At 36.9% G+C, this 23,242-nt stretch overlaps 1 protein-coding gene across 1 annotated transcript in view; it reads left to right on the top strand.

The window, feature by feature from the left end:
- Positions 1-23,242, top strand: part of MAP3K2 (mitogen-activated protein kinase kinase kinase 2) — a 49,726-nt gene continuing 26,484 nt past the window's right edge. Inside the window, exons 1-5 of the mRNA XM_084209778.1 lie at positions 1-347; positions 15,448-15,518; positions 17,894-18,012; positions 19,616-19,656; positions 22,027-22,126. Of these exons, the coding sequence (XP_084065904.1) occupies positions 15,515-15,518; positions 17,894-18,012; positions 19,616-19,656; positions 22,027-22,126 (264 nt within the window). The 5' untranslated portion in view covers positions 1-347; positions 15,448-15,514. The remainder of the gene's footprint in view (positions 348-15,447; positions 15,519-17,893; positions 18,013-19,615; positions 19,657-22,026; positions 22,127-23,242) is intronic.

Raw genomic sequence — 23,242 nt, 5'->3', positions numbered from 1 at the left:
GGCGGCAGCAGCGGCAGCCGCGGCGCTTCACGGCCGACGGGACCCCCGGCCCGGCCCGGCCCGGCCCCGCCGCGGCCGCAGCGCCCCGAGGCACCTGCCCCGCTCCTCTCCGCCTGCCGAGTCGCATCGCTCCTTCCGCGCCGGCCTCGGCGCCGCCTGTCACCGTCCCCGCCGTGCTCCGGCGCGGGCAGGCCCCGGGCCCCTTCCCCCCCTCCCCCGGGGGGGTGGGCTCCACTCCGGAATCCTGGCCGCTCCCTCCGCGCCGCCCGCCCAGCCGGGGCTGCTCCCGCCGCCGCCGGGAAGCGCGGGGGGTCCCCGGCGGCCGCCCGGCCTCCGCCGTGACATAGGTCGGTGCGCGGGGAGGGGGCGGGCGGGGGGCGGCCCGAGTGCGGGGGAACCCCCGGGCGGGTTTGCCCGGGCCCCTTGCGGGGCCCCGGGGCGGTCCCGGCGTCTCGGAGGTGCCCGGGCCGCGGGCAGCGCGAACCCGGCCCGGTGCAGGTGGAGCTGCGCGGCGGTGTAGTTGTTTGCGGTGCCGGGAGACGCACGCTAATGTTGCTTGCTTACATTACCGCTGCAGAATCTTAAGTGTTTTATGTGCCTGACGAGTATTTCTGTATCACCCTGAACCTTCCCGTGATTGCTCGCTGATGCTGTGGTTTCTCGTCTTTGAATTGCTCTGCAGTGGTAGTGCTGTGAATTGGGTATGTAGGTCAAATTCTGCGAGATGTTTTTGTCAGGGGAAAAAGTGAATGTTGGATTATTTATTCCCGTGTTGCTTTTGAAGTGCATTGCAGCACCCACGAGGTTGGGAGGGTTTTTTTGCCTTTTTTTTTTTCCTTGGTTGCTCTTGCTTCAAAAATCTCCTTTTAGTTTTTGGCTGTGGCATTACTGAAGATCAAAGCGCTAAATTAGCTGTGAGCCTCTAAGCTGTATTGTATCATGCAGTGTCCTCTACGAGGGTGGTAAAAGATAATAGAAACCTGCCTTGAAGTAAGGGGGATTTCTAGTCCGTGCAGAAAATGTCTCTCAACTACAGCGTTTCTTTTCTTTAAACAATGCAGCACGTTGCAGAGCGTTGGAGGCCTTCGGAATTGTATTGCTGTGTATATGGCACAGACGTATTAGCAGAGTGAATGGCTACAGGCTTGTCTTGCACACTGTCTTGTATTCTCTCGTGGCAAAGCACTTACTAAGGAAATACCCTAGAAAGTATTCTTTCCTGTGGAATTCCCTGGGGATATTTTTAAGGGAAGGGACATTGATGAGCTTTTTTTGCTATTTTTTCCTGCTTTCACCTATACCTTTCCTTACAGTGACTTTGTAAATAACTAATTTCCTCAGAAATCTATTTTAAAATCAGAACACTGTGTGTTCTATCATGACTGACACCAATACATCTTGAACCCAGATTTGATTCAGGTAGCAAAGCTGTATATAATTAATTTGACTTTTTTCCCCCAAGGTTTTAGTGTATGTTGATAAAGCAGAACAGGAAGATAACATTTGTCAGATTGACTCATTGCTTGAGAAGAAAAATCTGTGTAGAGTTTGCCTTGATGAACTCTGTGTTGGTGTTTGAACAGGTGGTTTACCTGGCACTAATAGAAGAGTAAGGTGAAGAAAACGGAAGTTTTTGCATTGCTTGCCTTGGCTTGCTGAGATTTCTAAACTGTGAGAGGAATCTTTTTTTTCCAAGATAGCTTGGTAATCTTAGGAGTTTTGTAGTAAATGTTATTAGGTAGAGAGCTGTGACAGAATTTATTCATGTGTTGAAATGAGCATTGTTTTTGTTTAATATCAGCAGGCAAACTTTTGTTTCTGCTTTTTGTTGATAAAACTAATTCATGGTAAAAATGAATAACCTTTCCATTTTGGTTGTAGATGTGTCAGTGGTTTTTTGCTATGAATGTTGGGAAAACCAGTCAGTGCACAGGCTTGTAGAATTTAAAGCCTAGTGATTCTAAATGCAAGAGAGATTGTTTTATTATAGTTTTTTCTGGAGAAGGTGAGCAAGTTGGTCAAGCTGTAACTTTAGTCCAAAGTTACAGTTTTTACTTCACATTTTTTCCTGATCATTTCCTAGAAGTTGTTCATATTTAGGTACAAATCAGAATGACTGATTTTTAAAACCTTGTCATTAATAATAAGTATTTGTTGGGAACTATGGAGAAAAAAGCTTTGAAATCTCGGCAATCTAAAGTTCTATATTTTTTTCTTTTGTATTAAGGGTAGACTGACTTTTTACCTCAGCAAACTAAGTCAGAAGTAATGAGTTATCTGGTTTTGTGAGAAGTTGTTCAGTGGCTCTCTAACTAGGCATCCTCTGAACTTAAAAGTAATGTTTTCTTATAAAATGCAGCCTGAGAATGATAATAGATTGAATTCCTTCATTTGCTCCTGCTCTTCCACAGCACACAGCCAATGGTGTTCTGATCTGGGGAGAGGTACCCATTTAGTTTGGAGCATTGAACATATTTTCTAGTAATATCTTCTTAGATGTTTTGTACTGCTAACATTATCTTTGTTTAGACTTTTTGGAGAAAAATAAATAAGTGATGAAAATTTGACTGATTGATGTAGTTAAGTACATCTTAAATACATTTGCAGAAAATGTCATGTGTTTTCATATACATGACAAGCTAATGTAAATATGTGTATTGCCTAGTGACTCTAGGTTTATCTAATTAGGCAGACTATTAGATTTGCTGTCCTGAAAGTTCAGTTGCTAAATGCAAGCTTTTAAAATTCTCAGGTAGAACTGACACAGTATTAAACTAAAAAAAAGAAAAAAAAAATCTGTAAATTCAGTTAAACACACTGATTTTTCTGTGAGAAGAAAGAAAAATCTCTTTAGGAAAAAATGCTTCTTTTGCTATTTTAATATTTTGTATTTTGTAGCGCTAAGGTCAAAATAGATCATGCATGCTATAATTGCACACAGCTTGTAGAATAACATTGGAAACATGGGAACGTGTTCAGAATTCAGCATGTTATTTGTGATTCACTTCTCACTTCTGGATCTTGGCATGACATCTTGATTTAATAATATGACAAATGAAGTTTATGGCTCTATGTAAACCCGTTTTCTTTGACTAACCATGCTTATTTGCAGGGTTTTCTGGAATGTTTTAATATATTTTTCTTAAATATAATCTTTTAAAAGCAGCAGGATGATTGGTGACAATGAGAAAAGGAAAGATGGAGTTCTGTATTGTGATATTGCAGGGATTCTCCTGGGAAATGGGAACCACTGCTCTAGAGATACTTGACCCACAAATACACATGGCACAGTTTAGGGCCCATCTTGGTGAGGTTATTTGAAGTTGGACTTACTTGAGCAGGACCAAAGCAGAAGTACCTACATTTTCCTTTAAAAACTGGCAGTTGGGAATTGGTAATGCAGGGATTCCTGTAGAGATGTGCCTTTGTTCTACCTGTTTGTGAAGTCTTACGTGTACTTCTCTATCTCAAATTATTGCATATTTTTAAAGATATACCAGTAAACTTTAACTCAGTTTTTCATGTGAGAGGAAAATAGTTTTCTTTAGGCTAAAGTGTTTTTCCTTTGCTGTAACTTTGTTTTCAGTAATTTTTTTCTTTGAATCCTTCACAATATCTTTCTCACTTGCTTCTCTTCCTGTATTTCCGGTCATCATTTGTGGATTATCTGCAGCAGTAAAAGATGCTGCTTTTTGTTTTCCTGAGATGATTTGTGCCAAGCACATGAACAATCTGACAACAGCAATGCAATAAAATTCATATGCTTCTGATGTTTGTATTGGAAAGACTGTACTTTTGAAGCTCAGGTATGATAACACGAATGAACATTTCTTATTTGGATGAAGGAAGAAATGGTGGATGTGTAAGAAAGGAAGGGATTTCATGAGGTCAGCCCCTACCAGAGGCAGAAGGAAATATGCTGAAATCATGTGTGACAGACATTTGTCTGATCTTCTCTTAAAAAACTCAGAAGAGGGGAATACCACACCTCTTCACTGGTCTATTTATAGCTGGTGCATATGACTATTACTGTTGTTAGGAGGCTTTCCTTAACATTTAACTCGGTCTTGGTGCTAGTTAAGCCATTTAATTCTCATCCAACTCTTACTACTCATGCAGGATTATGGTTTCTGTGCTCTTTTCACCAAGTCTTCATACATGAAGACTCTTCCTCTGTCTCCTTTTATGTTAAACTTCTCTTTACTACACTGTCCAAACAGGATTTTTGTTCTTCAGTCTCACTGTGCACTGATTTGTCTGTATCTTTTTCAAAGTTCTATAGACAGTTTTTGAACAACAGAGTAATTAAGTTACTCTGCAAGTAGCAGAAGTAACAGGGTGGCCTTATTAAAATGTCATTCCAGGGTGTGTGCATGCAGGTATGCCTGGGTTTTGTTTTTGTTTTGTTGTTGTGGCTTTTTTCTTTTCTTGCCAACAGGATCAGGTTCCTGGCTCCTGCATTTGCTAACACAGGGGCTCATGCTAGTGTTTGTTGGATCAGCTCTTTCTTCATATATCTGAATTGGAGTTATCTTTCCAAGGAATATAACCTTATACTGTATTGTATTCAATCTTTATTTTGGGTTTTCTTCTGTTTAGCATTTATAGACTTAGCAGAGTATGCACTTGCTCTTCTATATCTGTTTCCCAGCACGTGCAATCCCTGTGGCTTTTGAACATAAGCCTGCTCTACAACAGGAAATTTGGATTGAGGACAAGTTCTCCTAGGGTTAGATGCAGTTTCTGTTGGCACAAGTGTGTCCTTACTGGTTTGTTTTGTACATGCGCTGTCTTTTGGAGTAAATTATATTGCTGAGGTAACGTCTGCTAGTGCAACTGTACCTGAACAAGCCTTTTGCCATCTTGAGATGTCATATGGTCCAGTGATGCAGCAGAAGAAATTTTAATCCTGTAGGCATGCTTTATTGGAAGAATTGCAGAATCAGCTATGGAGCAGATGTGTTCAGCATGTTCCCTGGTTTTACTCCATTTTATCAGACTTATGTAAATGCTTTTATCCATAATTTTTGAGGCTAGATCACAGATGGGACAAATTTTGCAATTCTTTGAACAGTGTGTTCACAAAAATTTAAATGGACACCAATAATGATTACTAGTAAAGACCCTTTTTAGTTTTTTGCAGGAAGAAGTATTCAAGCAGTCAGTGTTGATGGCATCTCACCTGTCCTTAAAAATATTATAAAATAATTTAGACAAGAGGTCTCTAAATGTTAACAGTTTAAATGCCATGTTACTGGAAGTAACTATAGTCTCATCTTTGAACAAACATTTGAAAACTGGAAAAATCTGGATCAGGCTGTTTGAATTTATAATAATTGTAAAAAAGAGAACAGAGAGCTAAAATACTGACACAGGCAGAAGTTAAACTTATAAAGAAAAGCTAAAAGAAATACAGCATTCTATTGAAGAGCATGAGATTTGTTACCCTAAATATTTTATTAATGCAGCAGCTGAAAATTGGTAAAGTTCAACCTGTATTTAATTGTTGTTTTGTCACACTGACTTTGTGTGTTTTTAGCAGTGCCACAATTTTTGTAACTCCAGCATAAGACTTTGTTTTAAAAATAAAAGTCAATTTGAATAGCAAATCCCCATGGGAATTGTGGGGTTTTTTCCATAATGGCTTGATGATAACTGTCTTGGTGTAAAGTTGGGTTTAGAAAAGTGTTTTTTGTCCTGCTGGTAGCAGTAAGCACAGTAACTTCAGGCAGGGATGAGGTGGATAATGTAATGACTTCTTAATGACTGGCTTAATGAATGCCTTGCTGCAGCAAGTTCCTTCATGGAATATCTGTTATGCTTCTGTGTTTGTGATACTGGGACTGTCATGAATACTGAATGAGGCTTTTAAAAACAAATTTATATGTTATTGGTGAACTGTCTGGCAAGTTTTAGGTAAAATCTTAATCTGTCATAGAATCAAATAAAAAAAAATTCAGTATTCATCCCTCAATGATGAGCATGAATGAATGCTTATGGAAGAGTGAGAACAGTAAGCATTCTTTCAATCCCTAATTATTTTTAGTTAAGGTTGATTCTAAATCAGGAATAGTTTTTGAGTAGCTAGTAATATTTGGATTTTTTTCTCAGACTTTTTTTACATGTTGCTAAATAAATGTCTGACATTGAAATATCCTTTTGTAAGAAATTCTGTAGGTATTTTAGTGGTTCTAGTAAAAACTACTCTTTTTTTAAACTTTTAAAGAATTTTTACTGAATTCCTTTGGTGCCACCTTTCTTTTGGAGGAGAGTGGACATTCTCTGTGTGGTATAACAGTACATCTCTCTGTTCATTCTACAATTTTGTAACCCTTTATCATTTTCTCTCCACACCCAAATGTTATTGAAACCAGTCCTAATTTGCCTATTTCTTTTCCTCTGTAGAACGAAAACATTCTATGCTTTTGATTGTACCTGTACCTTTTCTTACTTTGCTATATCCTCTTCTGGAGTTGAAGGTCCCAGGAATGCTGATGGTGTTCAGAATGTGAAGTCAGTGATGTGTTTCACACTTTTTGTTCACAATTCCTAATACTGGCTTTATTTCTGAGTGCTGGCAGTATTCAGTGCAAAGCCCGTTGGTTTCTCATGTACAAAGTTGGGACTATTGCTTTCCTTCCTCCCAGTCAACTTGCACTTTCATTCATCAGTGCTGGTAATTACCTGCTTTATTACTCTCTCTGATAAAGACCACCACCTCTACTGTTGTCAGTCCTCTCCTTGCTCTCCCAAATAATAGGAGGTTCAGAAAGCTCCTATTTCTTGAGTAGTCTAGAACATATTGAACTACACACGCAGTTGTTGAGGTCCAGTGATATCCTCCTTCCTTGTGAAAACAGCTATGTCTGTCCTTTGTCTTCTATATTTTAACCAATTTATTCATGCAAGGGTATATCTTCTTTCTTATGCTGTGACTGCAAGAAGGCCTTTGGCAAGACTTCTCCAGCACCAAGAAGACCATGATACTGAGATCTGTTCTTTATACACATACACAGGGTGCGCCAAGATTTGCAAGTGAGGATCTCTTTTTGGAGAGCCATATCTGCTCTTCCCTGCTCTATCACAATAATGCATATGTCCATTATTTGTCGTTTGTTATATGTCACACTTAATATTGTGTAACTTCTTGAAATCCCCGTATTATGCATGTCGTCCTTTTTAAAAGATCCAGATCTGTGCAGTGGCCAATAGGGTTGATTCCAGCACGAGTTCTTGCTCTTTTCTTTGTGTTGGCATTGATACTGTAGAAATGTGAAACCAGTTAGATAGACTGATTATTAATAAAGATGTAAAATCTTTTCAGCTGGATCATCTGTTGGCTCTAGATCTCCTGCTTGTCATTAAGGTTCAGCTGGACAGCAGCAGTTAGTGTAGACAAGCAGCACTTCTCTCTGGACACAAATGCAACATTAGCAGCAGAACAGTTTTCTTTAAGTTGATAGAAGTGGGCACAGGCATAGTAATCCTTTCTCTGGAACTGTCGTTAGTTTTCCTTATTAGCTCTATTTATGAGGGTTGTTACATTTTTATCGCTTGTGGGAAAAGTATAATAATGAGCCATCATAGTCCTCATCATTTGGTACCCACTGCTAAGGGCTGTGCTAGTGCAGGTCCGAGAAGGAAACCATATGACTACGTTATCGTTGTGTCTTTGCATTTCATTCTGGAGTGTTTTGGGAAACCTAGGTTTCTATTTTTACATTTTGGTTTAAAATATGAGGGTTTGGGTTGAATTATGATTTTTTTTTTTGATCCACAGGGAGCTAAAGATCATTACCAAAGTGTAAGGTGATGAAGAGTTTGTGCACTGGATAGCTTAGCACTCTTAGTGTTTTAGCCTCTGTGATTCATCCAGTTGAAAACACAGTGCCTACTGCATATGGGTAAAAACTTATAAATTTGTCCATTTAGACCTGCGCAGGGAGAGCTGCTTGCTATGAAAATGCTACACGGTCATGTAAAAGAATATTTGGATTTTGCATATGATGTGCTACCTGTGCATGTGCACATGGTTTTTTCAGTTTCCATTAGTGTATAATCATTACACACTTACCTGTCTTTTTTGGTGGTGTTATTGAGCTCTCTGTAGAGTTCCAGGTGTGAGAGGTCGGAGTCTGTCCGTACCTGGGGCACCCTGGCTCAGTTCATTGCTACTTGTTGTTGCATGTTTTATTCTTGAATTGGAGATGGATTCAAGGATGTTTTTGCTATGCTGTGTTGGAAATCTGCATGGCTCATAAATGTCTTATCTACTTATATATTCCATGCTAGCATATTATGAGGGGTTTTTTGCATTTAATATTTGTTTTGAGGATAGAAAAAAAATGAAGGAACTGTCTGATTGAATGTACAAAGCTAATTTGAATTACGATGAGAAGAGCACGTGGGGTACTTAATGAGGAAGAATTGAGTATGAGCCAGGAAATGCATTTTAGGCAGAAGCTCCAGGTGCTGGTGCATCATTGGAGTGGGAAAACATTACAGCAATGCAGCAGAAGATGAGAAAAATCATAGTTGTATTACTGTACTCTGGATTTCCTCAATGTATCACTGCCTTGAGTAGTGAGCAGGAAGAGCTGTGCTTTGAGGAACAACTGTGCTTTGAGGAATGGGTAAGATAGTATATAACAAAGACTGTTCACTGAGGACGATTTCTCCTTTATGTCTTGAAAAATTTGGAAGATGGAGAGTAATTGAGACTGAGTTGTCTTCATGCTGGAGACACAGAAATGTCCTTGGAGACTTAGATTCTGTTCTTACTGGCATCACAGCAAAATGCCAGGTGGATCATATTAATCAAAAAGGCTCGTGTGTATCCTTGTGTTAATTTTTTTTTGGTACTTGATTTGAAATGGTGATGTGATTTGCAGCCATGATTTAAACTCTCAACTGCTGCAGATTCGAAATAGTTGAGTTTTGCTCTGAATGGAAGATTTCTGTCAAATATGATTGTTAGACTGAAGAAAAACAAAGTTTTGCAGTTTCAGTACCTGATGGTACATACTAAAACTAGGTGTAGAAATTGAGAGAGGTTATTTGTCTGGCTTATTTCCCAAAATGCTTGTATTTAAACCAGTCACAAAACTGGAAGGTTAAGTGAAAAGGATACAACTAGTTACTGGAGTTAAGGAGGTGCTTTATTCTGTATGTCCTCAAAAGCCATATCTGACTGAAGATTTGTGTGTTATCACACTTGTACATTAATTGAAATGCTGCAGTTGTTTGCAATACTCAGTAACTGCTGGAAGACTGCTTTTTTTTTTCTAATGTACTTTATTTTTGCTCCTAGGATATTACTGATACAAGTGGTTTGTGATAGATTTACTCTTTTAGTGAGTGGTTACTCTTAAAATCCATTTATTAGTTGCTGGTTGTAGCATGGTCTTCCATTCTTAGAGCAGTGAAGGTTGCAGGAATCATCAGTACTGGTAGTGCTGGCAGGATTAAGTTTGTACTGTGTACGCTTAGTTCTTTGGCTGAACTGGTGATCTTGAATGCTATCACTCGAATGAGAGCTAAATGGTGTTCTTTTAGGGTGCGTGCTGTGAGCTGTCTGTTGGACAAAACCCCCTCCAAACAGTTGTTTTCCCATAGGACCTTGGATAGAGCACAAGTAGTTCCATTTGTAGCGAGGGATGGTTTTCATTGTAACACCTTTAGCCCTTCTTCGCAAGTATTTTGACTTGTTAGTCTAAATTTTGGAGAAAAGCAAATATTGGTGCCCTTCATGACAGCTTCAGCCTAAGGGCTCCAAATGGCAGTGGTAAGTGCTGTGCCAAGAGCACCACTTCAGATTTTTAGGAGACACAGAAGCACCTTAATCTACCTAATACTCACTCACTGTAGTGCATGTTTCATGGGATTCTAGAGTCTAAAAATTTCATACACCTGTTTTGTTTGAGACACCTTCTATGCAGCTACTCAGTTCATGTAAGTTAGTAAATTAGGATAATGTTAGAAACATTAGAGAAGTGTTTTATTGTGTGTGTTTGTCGACACTCCAATGTTATCTTAATATATTGAGTTAGCCTTAAACATTTTTATTATATGAATAGCCCAGCTAATGGTAAGGAATGTTTGTGCTGTGGTGCTGGGGCTTTCCACCATGATGGTGGTGATAAATTTCCAAGATATCAGAGTGCTCTGGAGGCAGTGATGCAGTTATGTGTAGCCCAGTGAACTGTCTGTTGCTTTTTTACATAACTTTGTGAGAAAATCTGGTCCTGGATAAGAGAGGAGGATGAACAGTAATTTTGCAGCCAATATGTTCTGTTGCAAAATTGGCAACAGTAACGTATTTTGCAAGGTGTAGCTGTGGTGCCTGTCTGCAAGTTTCAGCTGTTGTGACCCTTCCTGAATTTAACATTTTAAAGTTTAAAAATCATGAACAGATCTTAAGAAAGCATCATGACTTTCAAGAAAGATTTGCTTGATGTATCAGCAAATAATTGTTCAGTTAGGTTGAGGAATGAGCTGTCAAGTGCTTTGGCTACTGACGAGGCAATGACAGATCCAGGAAATAGAGAAGTTCTGTAAAACTCGAGTTAGGTGAGGAAAGAGATCTTGTTGAGGAAAGTAGATGTTTTTCTGTTTGAGGCCAATTACAGCCTTATCTTTTTGGTGTACTTGAAATGGAGTAGGCCTATGAAGGGTTAGCTAATAGAGGCTCTTGATACTACTTGGAAAGAAGAGGTTCATTCAAAGCAGGAAACTTGCATTTGAGTGTCTTGAAACTCTCTAAATATGCTTATCTCTCCCTGTCAACTGTAAAGGAAGTGTAGAGAGATTAGCTTTTCTAGACTATGGTTATTCTTTGTGAATATTGCTGTAAGTGTCAAGATATTTATCTCAAAAGCCTAATTTTGGTATAAACTCATCTTGAACTGCTGCTTTCCATTTTTTATGAGAACAGTCTTTAAAAATTCTGTCCTTACATTCTCAGACCTTCCAGCACATTGTAAGTTTTTCAAGTCAAGATCATAGTTCATCAAGCTGATAAATGTTACTTGACTCTGTCAAATTACAGTTTATTGATTAGCAGGAACTAAAGATTTAATCTGAATGAAATTTTGCTATTGTCACTGGACATGTTGGATCCTTCAGTTAATTCTGAAATATGGTTCCCTAGGTAATTTGAGTGAGAACTGCGTTTAAGGTGTCTGAACTGATTTTTGAGGTTTTACTCGTCCTGGAACTGGGAGGGCACCATCCGTAGGTACTGATTTTTATGCAAGTCTGGTCTGTTTTATTGGTTTGGAGATTTTTTTACTTTTTTTGTTTGTCTGTGTATTAAATTGAGCTTGAAAAGGAGTACAGCTAGTAACCTTCTTTTCATAAAATAAAAAAATACCAAATCATGTCCGTATCTGTATACATGAGGTAAGTCTGCATACTCCTGTGGGCTCAGTGAGACATAAATTCACTTTTTTTTTGCTTGCCAGGAAGATTTTAAAAGTCTTCAGCATAAGATATCACAAGCCTGCTCATTGTAGAGCTACCTGATACCTCTGTGCCAGCCACAAAGATTCTCATGCTTCAGCCATCCCACACGTGCAGTCTGCGCAGAGCACTGTGTCTGCAGGTTGTGTACAGAAGCAAGATGGCTTCTGCATTCACTGCATTTTTATACACACAAGGATTTCACTATGCCTCTTTAATGTGAATTGCACCTCTGTTAGATAATTACATTGTGATTTAATTATTCTTCTCAATTGTTTCTTGCTAGGACTGTCCAATCTTGTGGATGCAACTCTTTTTCCAATTGCCTAAATGATTGTCTGTATGTCAAAATGCATTCAATGCAAAATCATTACTGAGTAAATGTAATAAAGCACAATATTTAGACTTACATGAAATACAGCTTCTAATTGTGGGTGATGCCCTCCTGGTTGCAGGGAGTATAGAAGTTCAGAAAGCAGTCCTGTGAATTCTAGTATCATAAATGCAGTTCATCTCAGTTTTAAAGTGTTTAGTATTATTTTTAATTAATAATAAATGAAGAGCAACGACAGTAAATTATTATATGTATTTAATACACTTAATGGTATTTAAATACATTTTGCTGGACTGCAACTATTTTCAGACATAATTCAGGTGATTTCCTTAAGCCTTAACTTCTCTATTTTATTGTGCCTGCCTGATCATTGTTGCTCTCCAGGGGTCTGCAGTGGGAATCATGTTTATTGGAGTTTTCTGCTAAGTAGGAATATGGATTTCTTTTATTTTAGTCCATCAGTTGGGTTTCCTGTTAATTCATTGAGGCTTTAAAGCAAATAACTAGACTATCATGTGATATTTAGCCAAATATGTTGAAAAAACCTAAGTAGGGTGATTGCTGCAGTTAGTTCTGTTAACTAATCTGTAATTATTTCAAGAAGACATATTTTGCTTGGCACTAAACCTTAAATTCAAGGCATTCACTGTGTTTTGCAATTATTCCTATGGTTTTGTTTTCCAGATGTTACCTTAATTTAGCAATGTATCATTGGCTTTTGATTTGGATTAATCTTTTTCTCCCTTATCTGCTTTCCCTGTGAATGCCTTTTTAATGTATTATTACAGTATATTAAAGATCCAAGTTTTTCTAAAGCTGATCTCACATCTGATGTGTTACTGTTCAGCTTTTTCTCATTACTGTTCTTCAATTCCCTTTTTTTCTGTCATTTGTGATTTTGTGCTACTGCTGCTGCTTTCATATTCTTTGAAAAGGCTGGCTTTTTGTCCAGTGTTCGTTTTTGTGTATGTCCATATACAATCCTCTTCTTTTTGTTCATTTCTATGGAGTTACCTTCTTTTAGGTATCTTCTAATGTCTTGTAACAATACTGACTTCTATGCTCACCACGCTGTGTGGTGTCGTTACTGTTATTTATGCCAACAGTTGCTTTGAGTTATGAAAAATGTTACAGAACTTGAGATTTAGGTCTTACTCTTTGTCTTGTTCACAGATACTGTGTTTAGTTTTTTCAAAATGAAAATCTTAACAAGCAGTGCTGCACATTATCTTGGTGAAAGGTTAAGTAGGTATATTTGACTAGGTGATCACTTGAGATTTTGTCAGCCTTGCTTGCTGTGATTTATAGGAGGTTGGTTGTGTGAGACCAAGCATTTGATTGTTTAAAAAGCATTTTTAAAGTAAAACCATTTTATCTGGTTCATTCTTCTTGCTATGAAATAAAATTTTATAGTCTTACTTTATATTCTGATTGTCCATTCTACAGTCTGAAAAATCACCTGTGAATGCTCACTCTTCATTTTTACTTGGCTCTTTTTGCTTCATGTGTTATAGACAAGTGTGTCTCTGAATAGCAGTGCAAGCAGATACTGGTTCTCTATTGTCTTGGTTTAACTTGCTCATGTCTAGTACCGTGTAAGTCCGATTTAATCATTACCCGTGATTAATTGAAATAATTACAGTGCATCTTTCTTATTTTGAGTTAACATTATATCATTTTGCTTTGGTGTAAGGGTTGGAAACCGTTTATCTTTGCACTCATTTATTTTAGTTAAAATTTAGTGGAGGGAATTGATATCCTTTGAGATTCTTACCACACTATTGCAACAGGTTTGGACTCTGAAAGTGTAAAGCACCTTTCTATGTAAGTTGTGTCTTCCTGTGTAAGTCTGAATTCCTTACAAAATCAGGCTAAGCTAGATTGTTTGCTTCACTGGGTTTTGTGTTTTTGGTTTTTTTTGGTTTTTTTGGGGTTTTTTTCTTGATTTAGTAACTGAGAGGCGCCCTGTCTGGTTATTATAGAAGTGTGTGAGAATGGGCAATTAGCTCAGGCTGTTTGAAACAGCTGCATGGCTTACTTTTCCTCAGGCTTTGTTTCATTTGCATTGACAAAGCCACCAAAGAAAGAAAATATTCAGGTGATTCTTGGAAATTGTTTTTAGCTTTCTCAGATTTTCTAAGACTTCCATACTCTGGAAGGTGGCTGGTGGTGGGAAGTGAATCATGAATATGAATCAGCATCTCTCCACCCTTATATACAAAATGCTGTTGCTAGGATATTCTTCTTTGATGATGTGATAAGAGTGTAGCAAACACCTTTTTGAAATTCACTCTGTCATCTCTTCTTTAATTACATTCAAATTCAGTCTGCTTGTGTCTCTCTGCAAGACCTTGACATAATTTTATTCTACCTTTGTATCTGCTCTTTGTGTTTGCAGCCTTTACTTCTCCTGAGTCTTTCTCTGAGTTTCAATTTTTGGTTTTTGCTTCCTTTTTTTTTTGTTTTGGATTGTAATCTGCTCTTGTGTGTGTGCTATACTAATGCTACTTTGCAGCCAAGGGTTAGTTTTTTACCTTTTTACTGAATGTATATAGACTTGCTTGAAAAATGTTGATTTTTGTTATCTTATTTTTAGTCACTCTCCACAACCCCCCTGTTGTTATAACCATTGTGAAAATTATTACTTAAAACATTTTTTTCCATTTCACAAGGGGAATTCATAAAGGTCTTAATAAAAATGGGACTGAGTCATGTTTCTAATTGAAATTTTAATGTTCTTAGCTTAATTTTAAAGTAACATTAAATGCTAACACAAAGGTTGTTAAGGTGATTGATTATACTTCATATTTGAACTGAGGATTTTGGTTAAAATAAGAAACATAAGTTATTCAGGGAAATTTAATTTTCTTAAGTTGATTTTTTTTTTTCTTTTAAGGAATAAGGAAGTGGAGGGGAAAATAAATGGATGCTCACTTATTAGCTTATGTTCTAGTGAGACATATCACAGATTAATACTAAAGAATGAGTTGTTGTAGCTGGAGGAACTTGGAGGGGATGTTTTTTTCTTCAGCCCTATGTGAGCCCTTAAGCTCAAATATCTTCAGCTTCCAAGTTTGGGTTTTTTTCAGCTTGGTTGAGGAAGAACATATAGGATGTTTTTGTTTGGAGATTTAAGTTAGTTTTGTTTTCTAAAGGTGTGGTAGAAGATTTAAAATGCCTCACAGAACTACTGTATTTCTTTGAAATGCTTACAAAGAAATATTACAGAAGTGCTTCGTCTAAAATCATGAAATACATTATGTTTAATGTATTGAGACAGCTAATTAAAACAGACATTTTAAAGAAAATTGCATTAGCTCTCATTTTAAGACTGTTGGGTCAAATACAGCATTGAAAAGATGTTTAATAAGCACTTTAGGTGAATAATTTTTTGGAAGATTCTCCAAGGCAACTGCTGATACAAAAACCATAGCATAGGAAATAATTTAATATATGTTCTGCTTTTTTTGACTCTCAGGGATGCAAAAGCTGTTTTCTCCACACATGTGTATTTTATGCAAGCTTATTTGTAGTTTATACGTGTGTTTGCTATGTAGAATCTTTGAAAAACCGCCCATAAACAATGAAAAGTTGACTGCTTTACTTGGCTTTGACAACTTTAGTAATTGTGGGGTTTTGGTTTTGCATTTTAGGAAGTAAAATAATGCTAATGAAGCAACCATTTCCCTGAAGTTTGAGTTTTTCAGACTCACTGCCATAATGGGTAAGTCTTCTGTGTAACTTACATAAAAATTTAATACAATCCCTGGGAAATGTGCTTTGGCTGTTTAACATAATGTGACATCTATATATGAAAGGCAGTGTTTTCAGCAGCTTCACTAGTGTTGAAAATATTCCTTTTGTGGTTTTTTTGTGGTTTTTTTCCCCTTCCTTATAATGTAGTACTTTCCCCTCATTTTTTTTATTATAAAACCGCATTGCTGGGGCAAACAAAACAAAAAAATATAAACATGACATCAGATTCAGCTCCATGTTCACAGTTCTTGAATGTGAACCAAGAGATGTTTGTCAACAGCTGTATTTACAGATTCAAGTTTAGGAAATTGAGATTCATGCTATTGGGGTACTGAGCAGTACATAGTGTGCTCTGAGTGGTGATGGGTGTTAGAGTCAAATTCAAAACATGAAATCTACATGTAAGAGTTTTCTTATTTCCTTGTGTCATGACAGTGCCAAGCCACTTCTGTGCAGATGATTGGACTTGTTCTACTTATGTGGCACATTTGTATTACTTTTTAATTGTATGTCAGTTTTTCAAGTTGCATGTTTTTAATGAGTTCACCATGTTGCTATTGTAATAGTTTTTTGGTGTTCACTCTCCAGAAAATCCCTACAAACCAACCAACAACCACCACAAACATTTTTTTGTTGCTTTTGTTTATCTTTTCTTGTTTTGCCAGTTTTTCTGACCTTATGCTTAATAATCGAGTTGCTCAATATAGGAATACAGCACTCTTCAGATTCTCTGACATTTTGTGTGAGAGAGATGATTGTTGAGTCATATTGGATATTTAGTAACTTTAGATACTTTGCCACAGTACTTCAGTTTCTTTTGTATAAAATATCAAATCTCGTAGCCACTGGGAATGCCAACCAACTGCTAAAGCATTATTTTATTTTTTGCATTGCTGAGCACTGGAATAGGCCATAACACAGTGAAATAATTCAACTGTTTTAATTGTGGCAAATTTTGAAGTGTGTTTTAGTGTGAGAAATCAATAATGGAGCTGCGAGAATACCTTTAGTTCTGCTATTAAATATTGCTGGTAAAACTTGCTTTTGTAGATTTGCATATCTTAGTAAAGTTATGAATAATGGCAGCATGAGTGATGATCAAAGTTACTGATTTTCAGACCAGCCTTATTTTAATAAGGAATCTATTAAATTAGAACACCTAGATTTCCTTATATGATAAATGTATTTGGTTATATTTTAGTAGAATGAAGGAATTCTCCTTGTGAATACCTAGGATGCTTGCTTGCTGCTTTTAATGCTGAGCTTTTCTCAGGTCCATGTTTGAGAAATGCAGTTCTTTGTAAATCACAGCATTTAGCAATGAATTCTTCAACAAGCGTATCCATTGTCAAGGAGCATGAAGGCCCACAGTCAACACCTCTGGGGATAAATTTTGTTGTCCGTTGTTCTAGATACATGAGTGCGGTACTATTGCTGTAGCAATGAATTAATATAAAATATTAGGAATAAATTACTCTTAGTGATGGATGTACAGGCTTTTGAGCTCCTAAGTGATTTCCTGTCTAAAGGAACATCCCAGTTCTAGGGCAGATTTTGTCTATCATGACATCAGGACATCACAGCTACCGGAGATTGTCAGGATTTAGCATTTTTTCTCAACTTGAAATCTAATTTATGTAGCATTCCTGCCCCTAAATTATCCCCTGGGTTAAAAGCTTCTGATTCTCCCTGTGAATTCTTCCTTTAAGCCCTCAAGTCGTCTGTATTTTCAGTCCTGGAAAAGTTCCATGGTGTTTTACTTTTCGTTTGTTTATTTTTTTTTTTTGTGGTGGGATTTTTGTTTTGGGTTTTTATAATGCTCCATGGGCTATCAGCAGATGCTCAGGCAGTTGAGGTGTTCATGTGGGAGTTCGTGTATGCCTCTCATGGGCATGATCATACCTGCTCAGGACAGAGGAGAAATAGTTCAAAAGAAGCTGCTTTTTATTCTTTTATTTTATGGAAAGGAGTGGGAAGTAAACCTCTCATCTATGGATATGGTTTGAATCTAAGTAGACAAGGCTTTCTTCTGCATCCCCTTTCTCTTATTAATACAGCCTGCAGTTGTTTAAAGTTTAATCTGTGTTATGACTTCAGTTTTTTTAAACCTTTTATTGAATTGGGGTTACTGATTAAGCTATTTCCTTAAGCACTGTTAATGATAAATAAAATAAAAATGCTTACAATGTGGCAACAATTTTTTTTTAATTTGGTATTTATGTATTGAAGTGTAATGCAGACTCTTAGATTTTAGACTAATGCCTGCCTAGTTGTGAAATGAGAGAGTAATGCCCTTCAGAAGTAACAGTCTTTTACACTTGTCTGATCTTTTTCTCTGAGCAGATGAGCAGCAAGCTTTGAATTCAATCATGCAGGATTTGGCTGTGCTGCATAAGGCCAGTCGTCCTGTATTGCCCCAGCAAGAAACAGGAAAACCAAAGTCATCTTCCCCTAAAAAACAGGTAATCTTCAATATCCTCACTAATGTACTGAACATGGAGTGTCCTGCTGTGACTTCTGTAATTATTTTTCTTGCCAGACCAGTGAGCATACTAGAATGAGCTATTAGTCTCCCACTTGTGCTGCCATTTTCTTTGTTCATATTCTTATATTAACAGCAAAATGAAATGGTGGCATTTCAGAGCAGATCATAGTGTATGCTTAAATTAATATATAAAAGATTATAGAGGTATTTACACCATGTGTAAAGTGATTTTATATTTGTTGTTGTTATTATATTGGAACTATGCTATTTTGAAATACCAAGGACTAATTTTATAGGTTTGGTAGATTACCCAATTGTCACCTATATCATATCAAGAAAGAATGTCAGAACAGCAGCAGAAATATGCTTAAACTTGCAATGCATCTTTTGCCTCAATTTCTTGTTCATGCAGCTAGAAATTACAGTTCTTTCCAGCTGCAATTTTTTCTGTAGATACTGAGCACAAATAGAAAAGTAGTAAACACTTAGTTGATAGGTTTGAACTACTATATGGAGAGATTAGGAGAGGATGTCGACCTCTGCCTAAATTGAGTTAACTGTATGTTTATTTGATTTGATCCTTAATTTACAGTTCAATAAACTTCAGTTTGTGCTTATTTTAATCTTTTAAAATTTTGGATATATTTGGCTCTCAAACTGTCAAAACCAAATGTCTACATAATTTTCATTCTGTGCTTTAAAAATTGTGAGAGTTCAGTGTGTAACACAGTGGTGCTTTGCTACTGTCATGAAACTCATATCTGAGCTGCGACTTTAGATGTTGTGGTAATATGCACATATGATCCGAAATTATTTGAGTATAATCTGTGTTTCAAAAGTTAGAAGGAATGTTTATCACTGTTTCAATTTGTGGATTTTGAAAATAATAATTTGAAAATCAGTTCTTTTGGAAGATGGAACACTGTTACTTGGATAAACTTTGTGGTTGAATGCATTATTGTTTTTCCTGCAATAGTTGCTAATGCAATTTGATTCTTAAAATTACGATTTTGCAAAGCAATGTTATTTTTTGTTAACTGCATGTATATACAGAGATGGTTATTGGGAGATATATTGCATGACTGCTGGCTTAATTTTATGTGTGGGTTTCTATGGTAATGCTTATGAAACAAGATATGTTTCTTAGGCCTGGAATGCTCAGCTGCAAAGTGTACTCACAAACATGTTATTGGTAGCTAAATCCATCTGCCTATTCAAGATGCAGAGTTCTTTGGTAACCCCATCCACATTAAATTTGAAATCATAAATCTTTTATAATATTAATATGTATTGATAGAAAATAATATGCTTATTTACAGAAGCATTCATTGCACTTCAGAATAAGTTTTTGTATTTTAACACTTCAAGTTATTTTTAACACTTTTTGGTTTTGAACTCTTTAAGCCTCTATGATGTACCTGAGCAGAAGTAGCTTATTAAAATACTTGATCTATCAGAAAGGACAGAAAATTAATATGGAATTTAGTTGTAGTGTAGGAGTATTGATTGGGAGTCCATGGACTTCATCAAAAGAGGTAATAATAAAACTAATAGTGATTCCTTTATCTCTCTTCTTACAGAATGATGTTAGAGTCAAATTTGAACATCGAGGTGAAAAAAGGTAAAGAAACACTCTTGGTCTCTTTGTTTATGGTTTTGTTATGCTCCTGTCATAAAGTTTCACATTAACAGTTTGAAGTGGTTTACATCTCAGGTTTTTTGTTTGAGCTTAAATTTAATTTTTATGAACACAGTTTAAAGAGAATTAACTGTTTAAAATGTGGGTTCTAAGTGTGCCTAAACACCGAAATATCATACTGTAACGAAGTCCAGTGTAGTATCCTTCATTTGGTTACACTTCAGATAGATGTTTGTAGCCTTGTATAATTACTTCAGTCATTAAAATGGATCTCAAGTTTGAACAGGCCAGAAAATAAATTTTTGTCCTTCATTGTGTGTAATGAATGTGTGATAATTTATTATTACTGTAATACCCAGTGGAGGAGGTTGGATTTTACTTCAGGGGTGCCAGTCTGACAACTGTAAGATGAAAATTTATTAGACTCAGATTGTTTTCATTTAATCAGTTAAAATTTATTTACATTTTGCTTATGAGAGGTGGATGATGCACCTGCTAAAGTATACAAACATCTGTCTCTATATAATCTCTTCTCTGGTGGCTGCTCAAAAGCCTTTATACCGAATTGGATGTGTAATTCCATGCAGAACTGGTTTGTTGACAATTCATTTTGCCTGTCTCTTTCTGAAAGTATCAAATTTCATTCTACTTACAGAGAAATTATAATAAAGTAAGGTCTTACTTACGAAAAAGGAAGTAATATCCTGGGCATGCTATTTCTCAAGAGAAATGTTAAGTTCTTTGTTAAAAATTAGCTTCAATAAACCCAATACTAGTTCTGGGCAGCCCTTAGTGTGACTCTCTGAACATCACATGAAAAAGTGCATCAGTAATGGTTGAGTTCTCTATATAATTTGGAGGGAATATGTTTTTTTGAAGGTTTTGGGAATTGAGGTCTCATCTACCTAACAATTTCTAGTGAAGTAAGAGGAAGCATGAATTTAAAAACAGAGGAATGTTTACATGCTGCCAGTCTGCACAGATAGTCCATTGTGAAAGTGAAATATGATGAGCTGCAAAATGGATTAAGTTAACCAGTTCAGTATTAATGCAAGCATAAAGTAAGTGCATGGAAAGATACCTTTCCCAGGTTTTCATGCTCATTAAAACTGTGATGGGCTGTCCCAAGTGACTGCTTGCCTGCTTGCCCAGGGGTACTGAGCGGCCTAGGCTCATTGCTCAGCACGAGTTACAATACATCGGTTTGCCTGAGCATGTAGCTCTAGTGATCAAGGGAAGAAATCATGCGGGGAAAAAAAAATGACGCAATGGCTTTCTCACTAGTTTTTAAGAAGGGAAGTGAAAAAGAGAAGTGATTCCAGACTTGCTTTCAGTGGTGAATGTGGCACTTTGTTCCAAAGAGCATGTAGTGTGATGGGTAGAGTTGTAGGCTTGCTGCCCAAATTGTTAACTACAGTGAGAATTGGTGTTTGTTCGGTTGGGGGGGGGGGGTTGGTTTGTTTGGTTTTTTAGGGTATTTTTTTAAAGATTTGTTTTTTTAAAAATAATTTTTAATTGAAATTGGCCTGGTTTCTAGCCTCATTTCAGTGAGAAAAAATGTCCCCCAAACCACCACACCACTAACTGAACTACTGATAAAAGGGGCAGGTACCCTTTGCTAGCTTTTCTACTTCACAGAATTCGAGTGCTCTTTATTTTTTGAATGTGAATTGAATGTACCTTAATAGCTTAGTCCCTATTAAAAGCTCATTTTTGTTTAATGGTGTTGTATCCAAAAAATGAAATGGTTTTCTATAGTAAAAGGTTACTTATACACACTTTGGGCTAATTGGTTTGATGGAACAATGAGTTAAAAGAAAATCTTAAGATGTTGACCTACAACTGCACCATTCTTACAGGAGCACACTTGAAGCACAGTTAGTGATGGACTGGGCAGTTTGAGTGTGTAGTTCATTATGGTAAAGATGGTGACATTTAGTTACCTTCCTCAGGTAAGATAGTCTTTCAGATTTCCAAAAAGGGGGACTGCAGGAGTAATTCCTTTCTGATGCTTATGCTTGTCTGCCTATGGCACTCCATTGTCATAGTTTTCTAAAGTGGAAAAATGTAGAAGTTTTTAAGAATTTCCCTCAGAAATGGAGGCTTGCAAAGCATTAAGCAAGTAAAATGTTACAATGAAATCTATTTCTGTATTTGATTATCCCTTTTAGATTTTTCACTGCTTTTCTTTCTTTTTTGAAAGTCTCAAAATATGGAGGACAGGGAATAACATATAGCCTCTTACAGTCTTTTTAGTAGTAAATTTAGTTCTGAGATAGTTCTTAAGTAATGAGTTGCCAGATTTTCATAAGTAATGGACAGAAACTCTTTACAACTTAAACTGTGTTTCAGGATCCTGCAATTACCAAGGCCTGTTAAACTTGAAGATCTTGCAGCTAAAGCTAAAGTTGCTTTTGGACAGACTATGGATTTGCATTACAGCAATAATGAGGTAATATTCTGTGTCCTTGAAATTCTTGCCTTGGCCATTGATCATTTTAAGGCTGAAATTTGCTCTTGTAAGACGTGGGAACCACTTCTGTGACCAAACTTACTCCTGTGACAAAACCCCAGATTTCTAATGTGTATATGTGTGTTTTTTCAAACATGTAAGCCTTGTCCGATTTAGGATAGGCAGGAAATGCATGAAGAGTTTAGTGAGTATTGTTGTATCATAATGATGCCTCCGACTTGTTGAGGAATGGAAAAATTATCTTCCTGATCTTCCACAGTCCTGTTGTGTGACCTTGGGAAATTCTTTACCTCTTTGAGCTTTGGCATGTTTGTAAATTTGAAATAGCTTTTATCCTTTCTTGTAGGTAATTTTCTTTAAGGATTAATCTTGTTACGTAATTGCTAGAATATTGCATTTAGATAATGTGTAGACTGGAGAGCTAGTCTTTAACTGTTGCTCCTTTAAAGTGTCTGGTTGCCAAAGATTTCTTGGTAACAGGGCCAGAACTGTCAATCCACTTTTGCGTGATCAATATTACTTCTGGCTTTCCTTTAGAAGTAGGGATAGAATTATTAATAGGAAATGTATTTACAGATGCAGGATCCATTCTTAGGGGTTACATCTGGCTTTTCCCTTGAGTCAGCAAAGTGCATGGAGGCTTATTCATCTGCTTGGTTAAGCACAATGTAACTGCTGTATCTATCCTGCATGTTTGCAGAAGAAAATGCCAGTGATTGCTCTTTGTTAGTTACTCATTACATTACCAGACACTTCTGTGAAACTGATCCTCAAAATTATGAATTCCAACAGAAGGTTTTTGGGTGTTAGGAAGGTCAGGTGAAATGGCCCTTCATAATGCTTTAGCCTCAACTCCTTCCACTAGTAGATTTTTAGGCATTTGAGTAGGTTTTTTGCTTCTTACCTTCTGCAGTAGTTGGCAAGTCATCCCATCACCTTTCAGAAATGTGATGGTAATAATGTGTCACTAGTATTAAAAGTGCAATTTAACAAATAAGCATACTCTTAATTTTATCAAGATCTTCCTCCTCAATCCCATCTCTTTTTGTATGAAAGTACTGTTTTTAAGCATCATTGACTGAGGCTGTTTACATG

The sequence above is a fragment of the Fringilla coelebs genome (genome assembly GCF_963513975.1).
Source record: "Fringilla coelebs genome assembly, chromosome: 7".
Classification (NCBI taxonomy): domain Eukaryota; kingdom Metazoa; phylum Chordata; class Aves; order Passeriformes; family Fringillidae; genus Fringilla; species Fringilla coelebs.
Note: the sequence above shows the minus strand (reverse complement) of the source record. Positions and strands in the feature narration are given on the sequence as shown.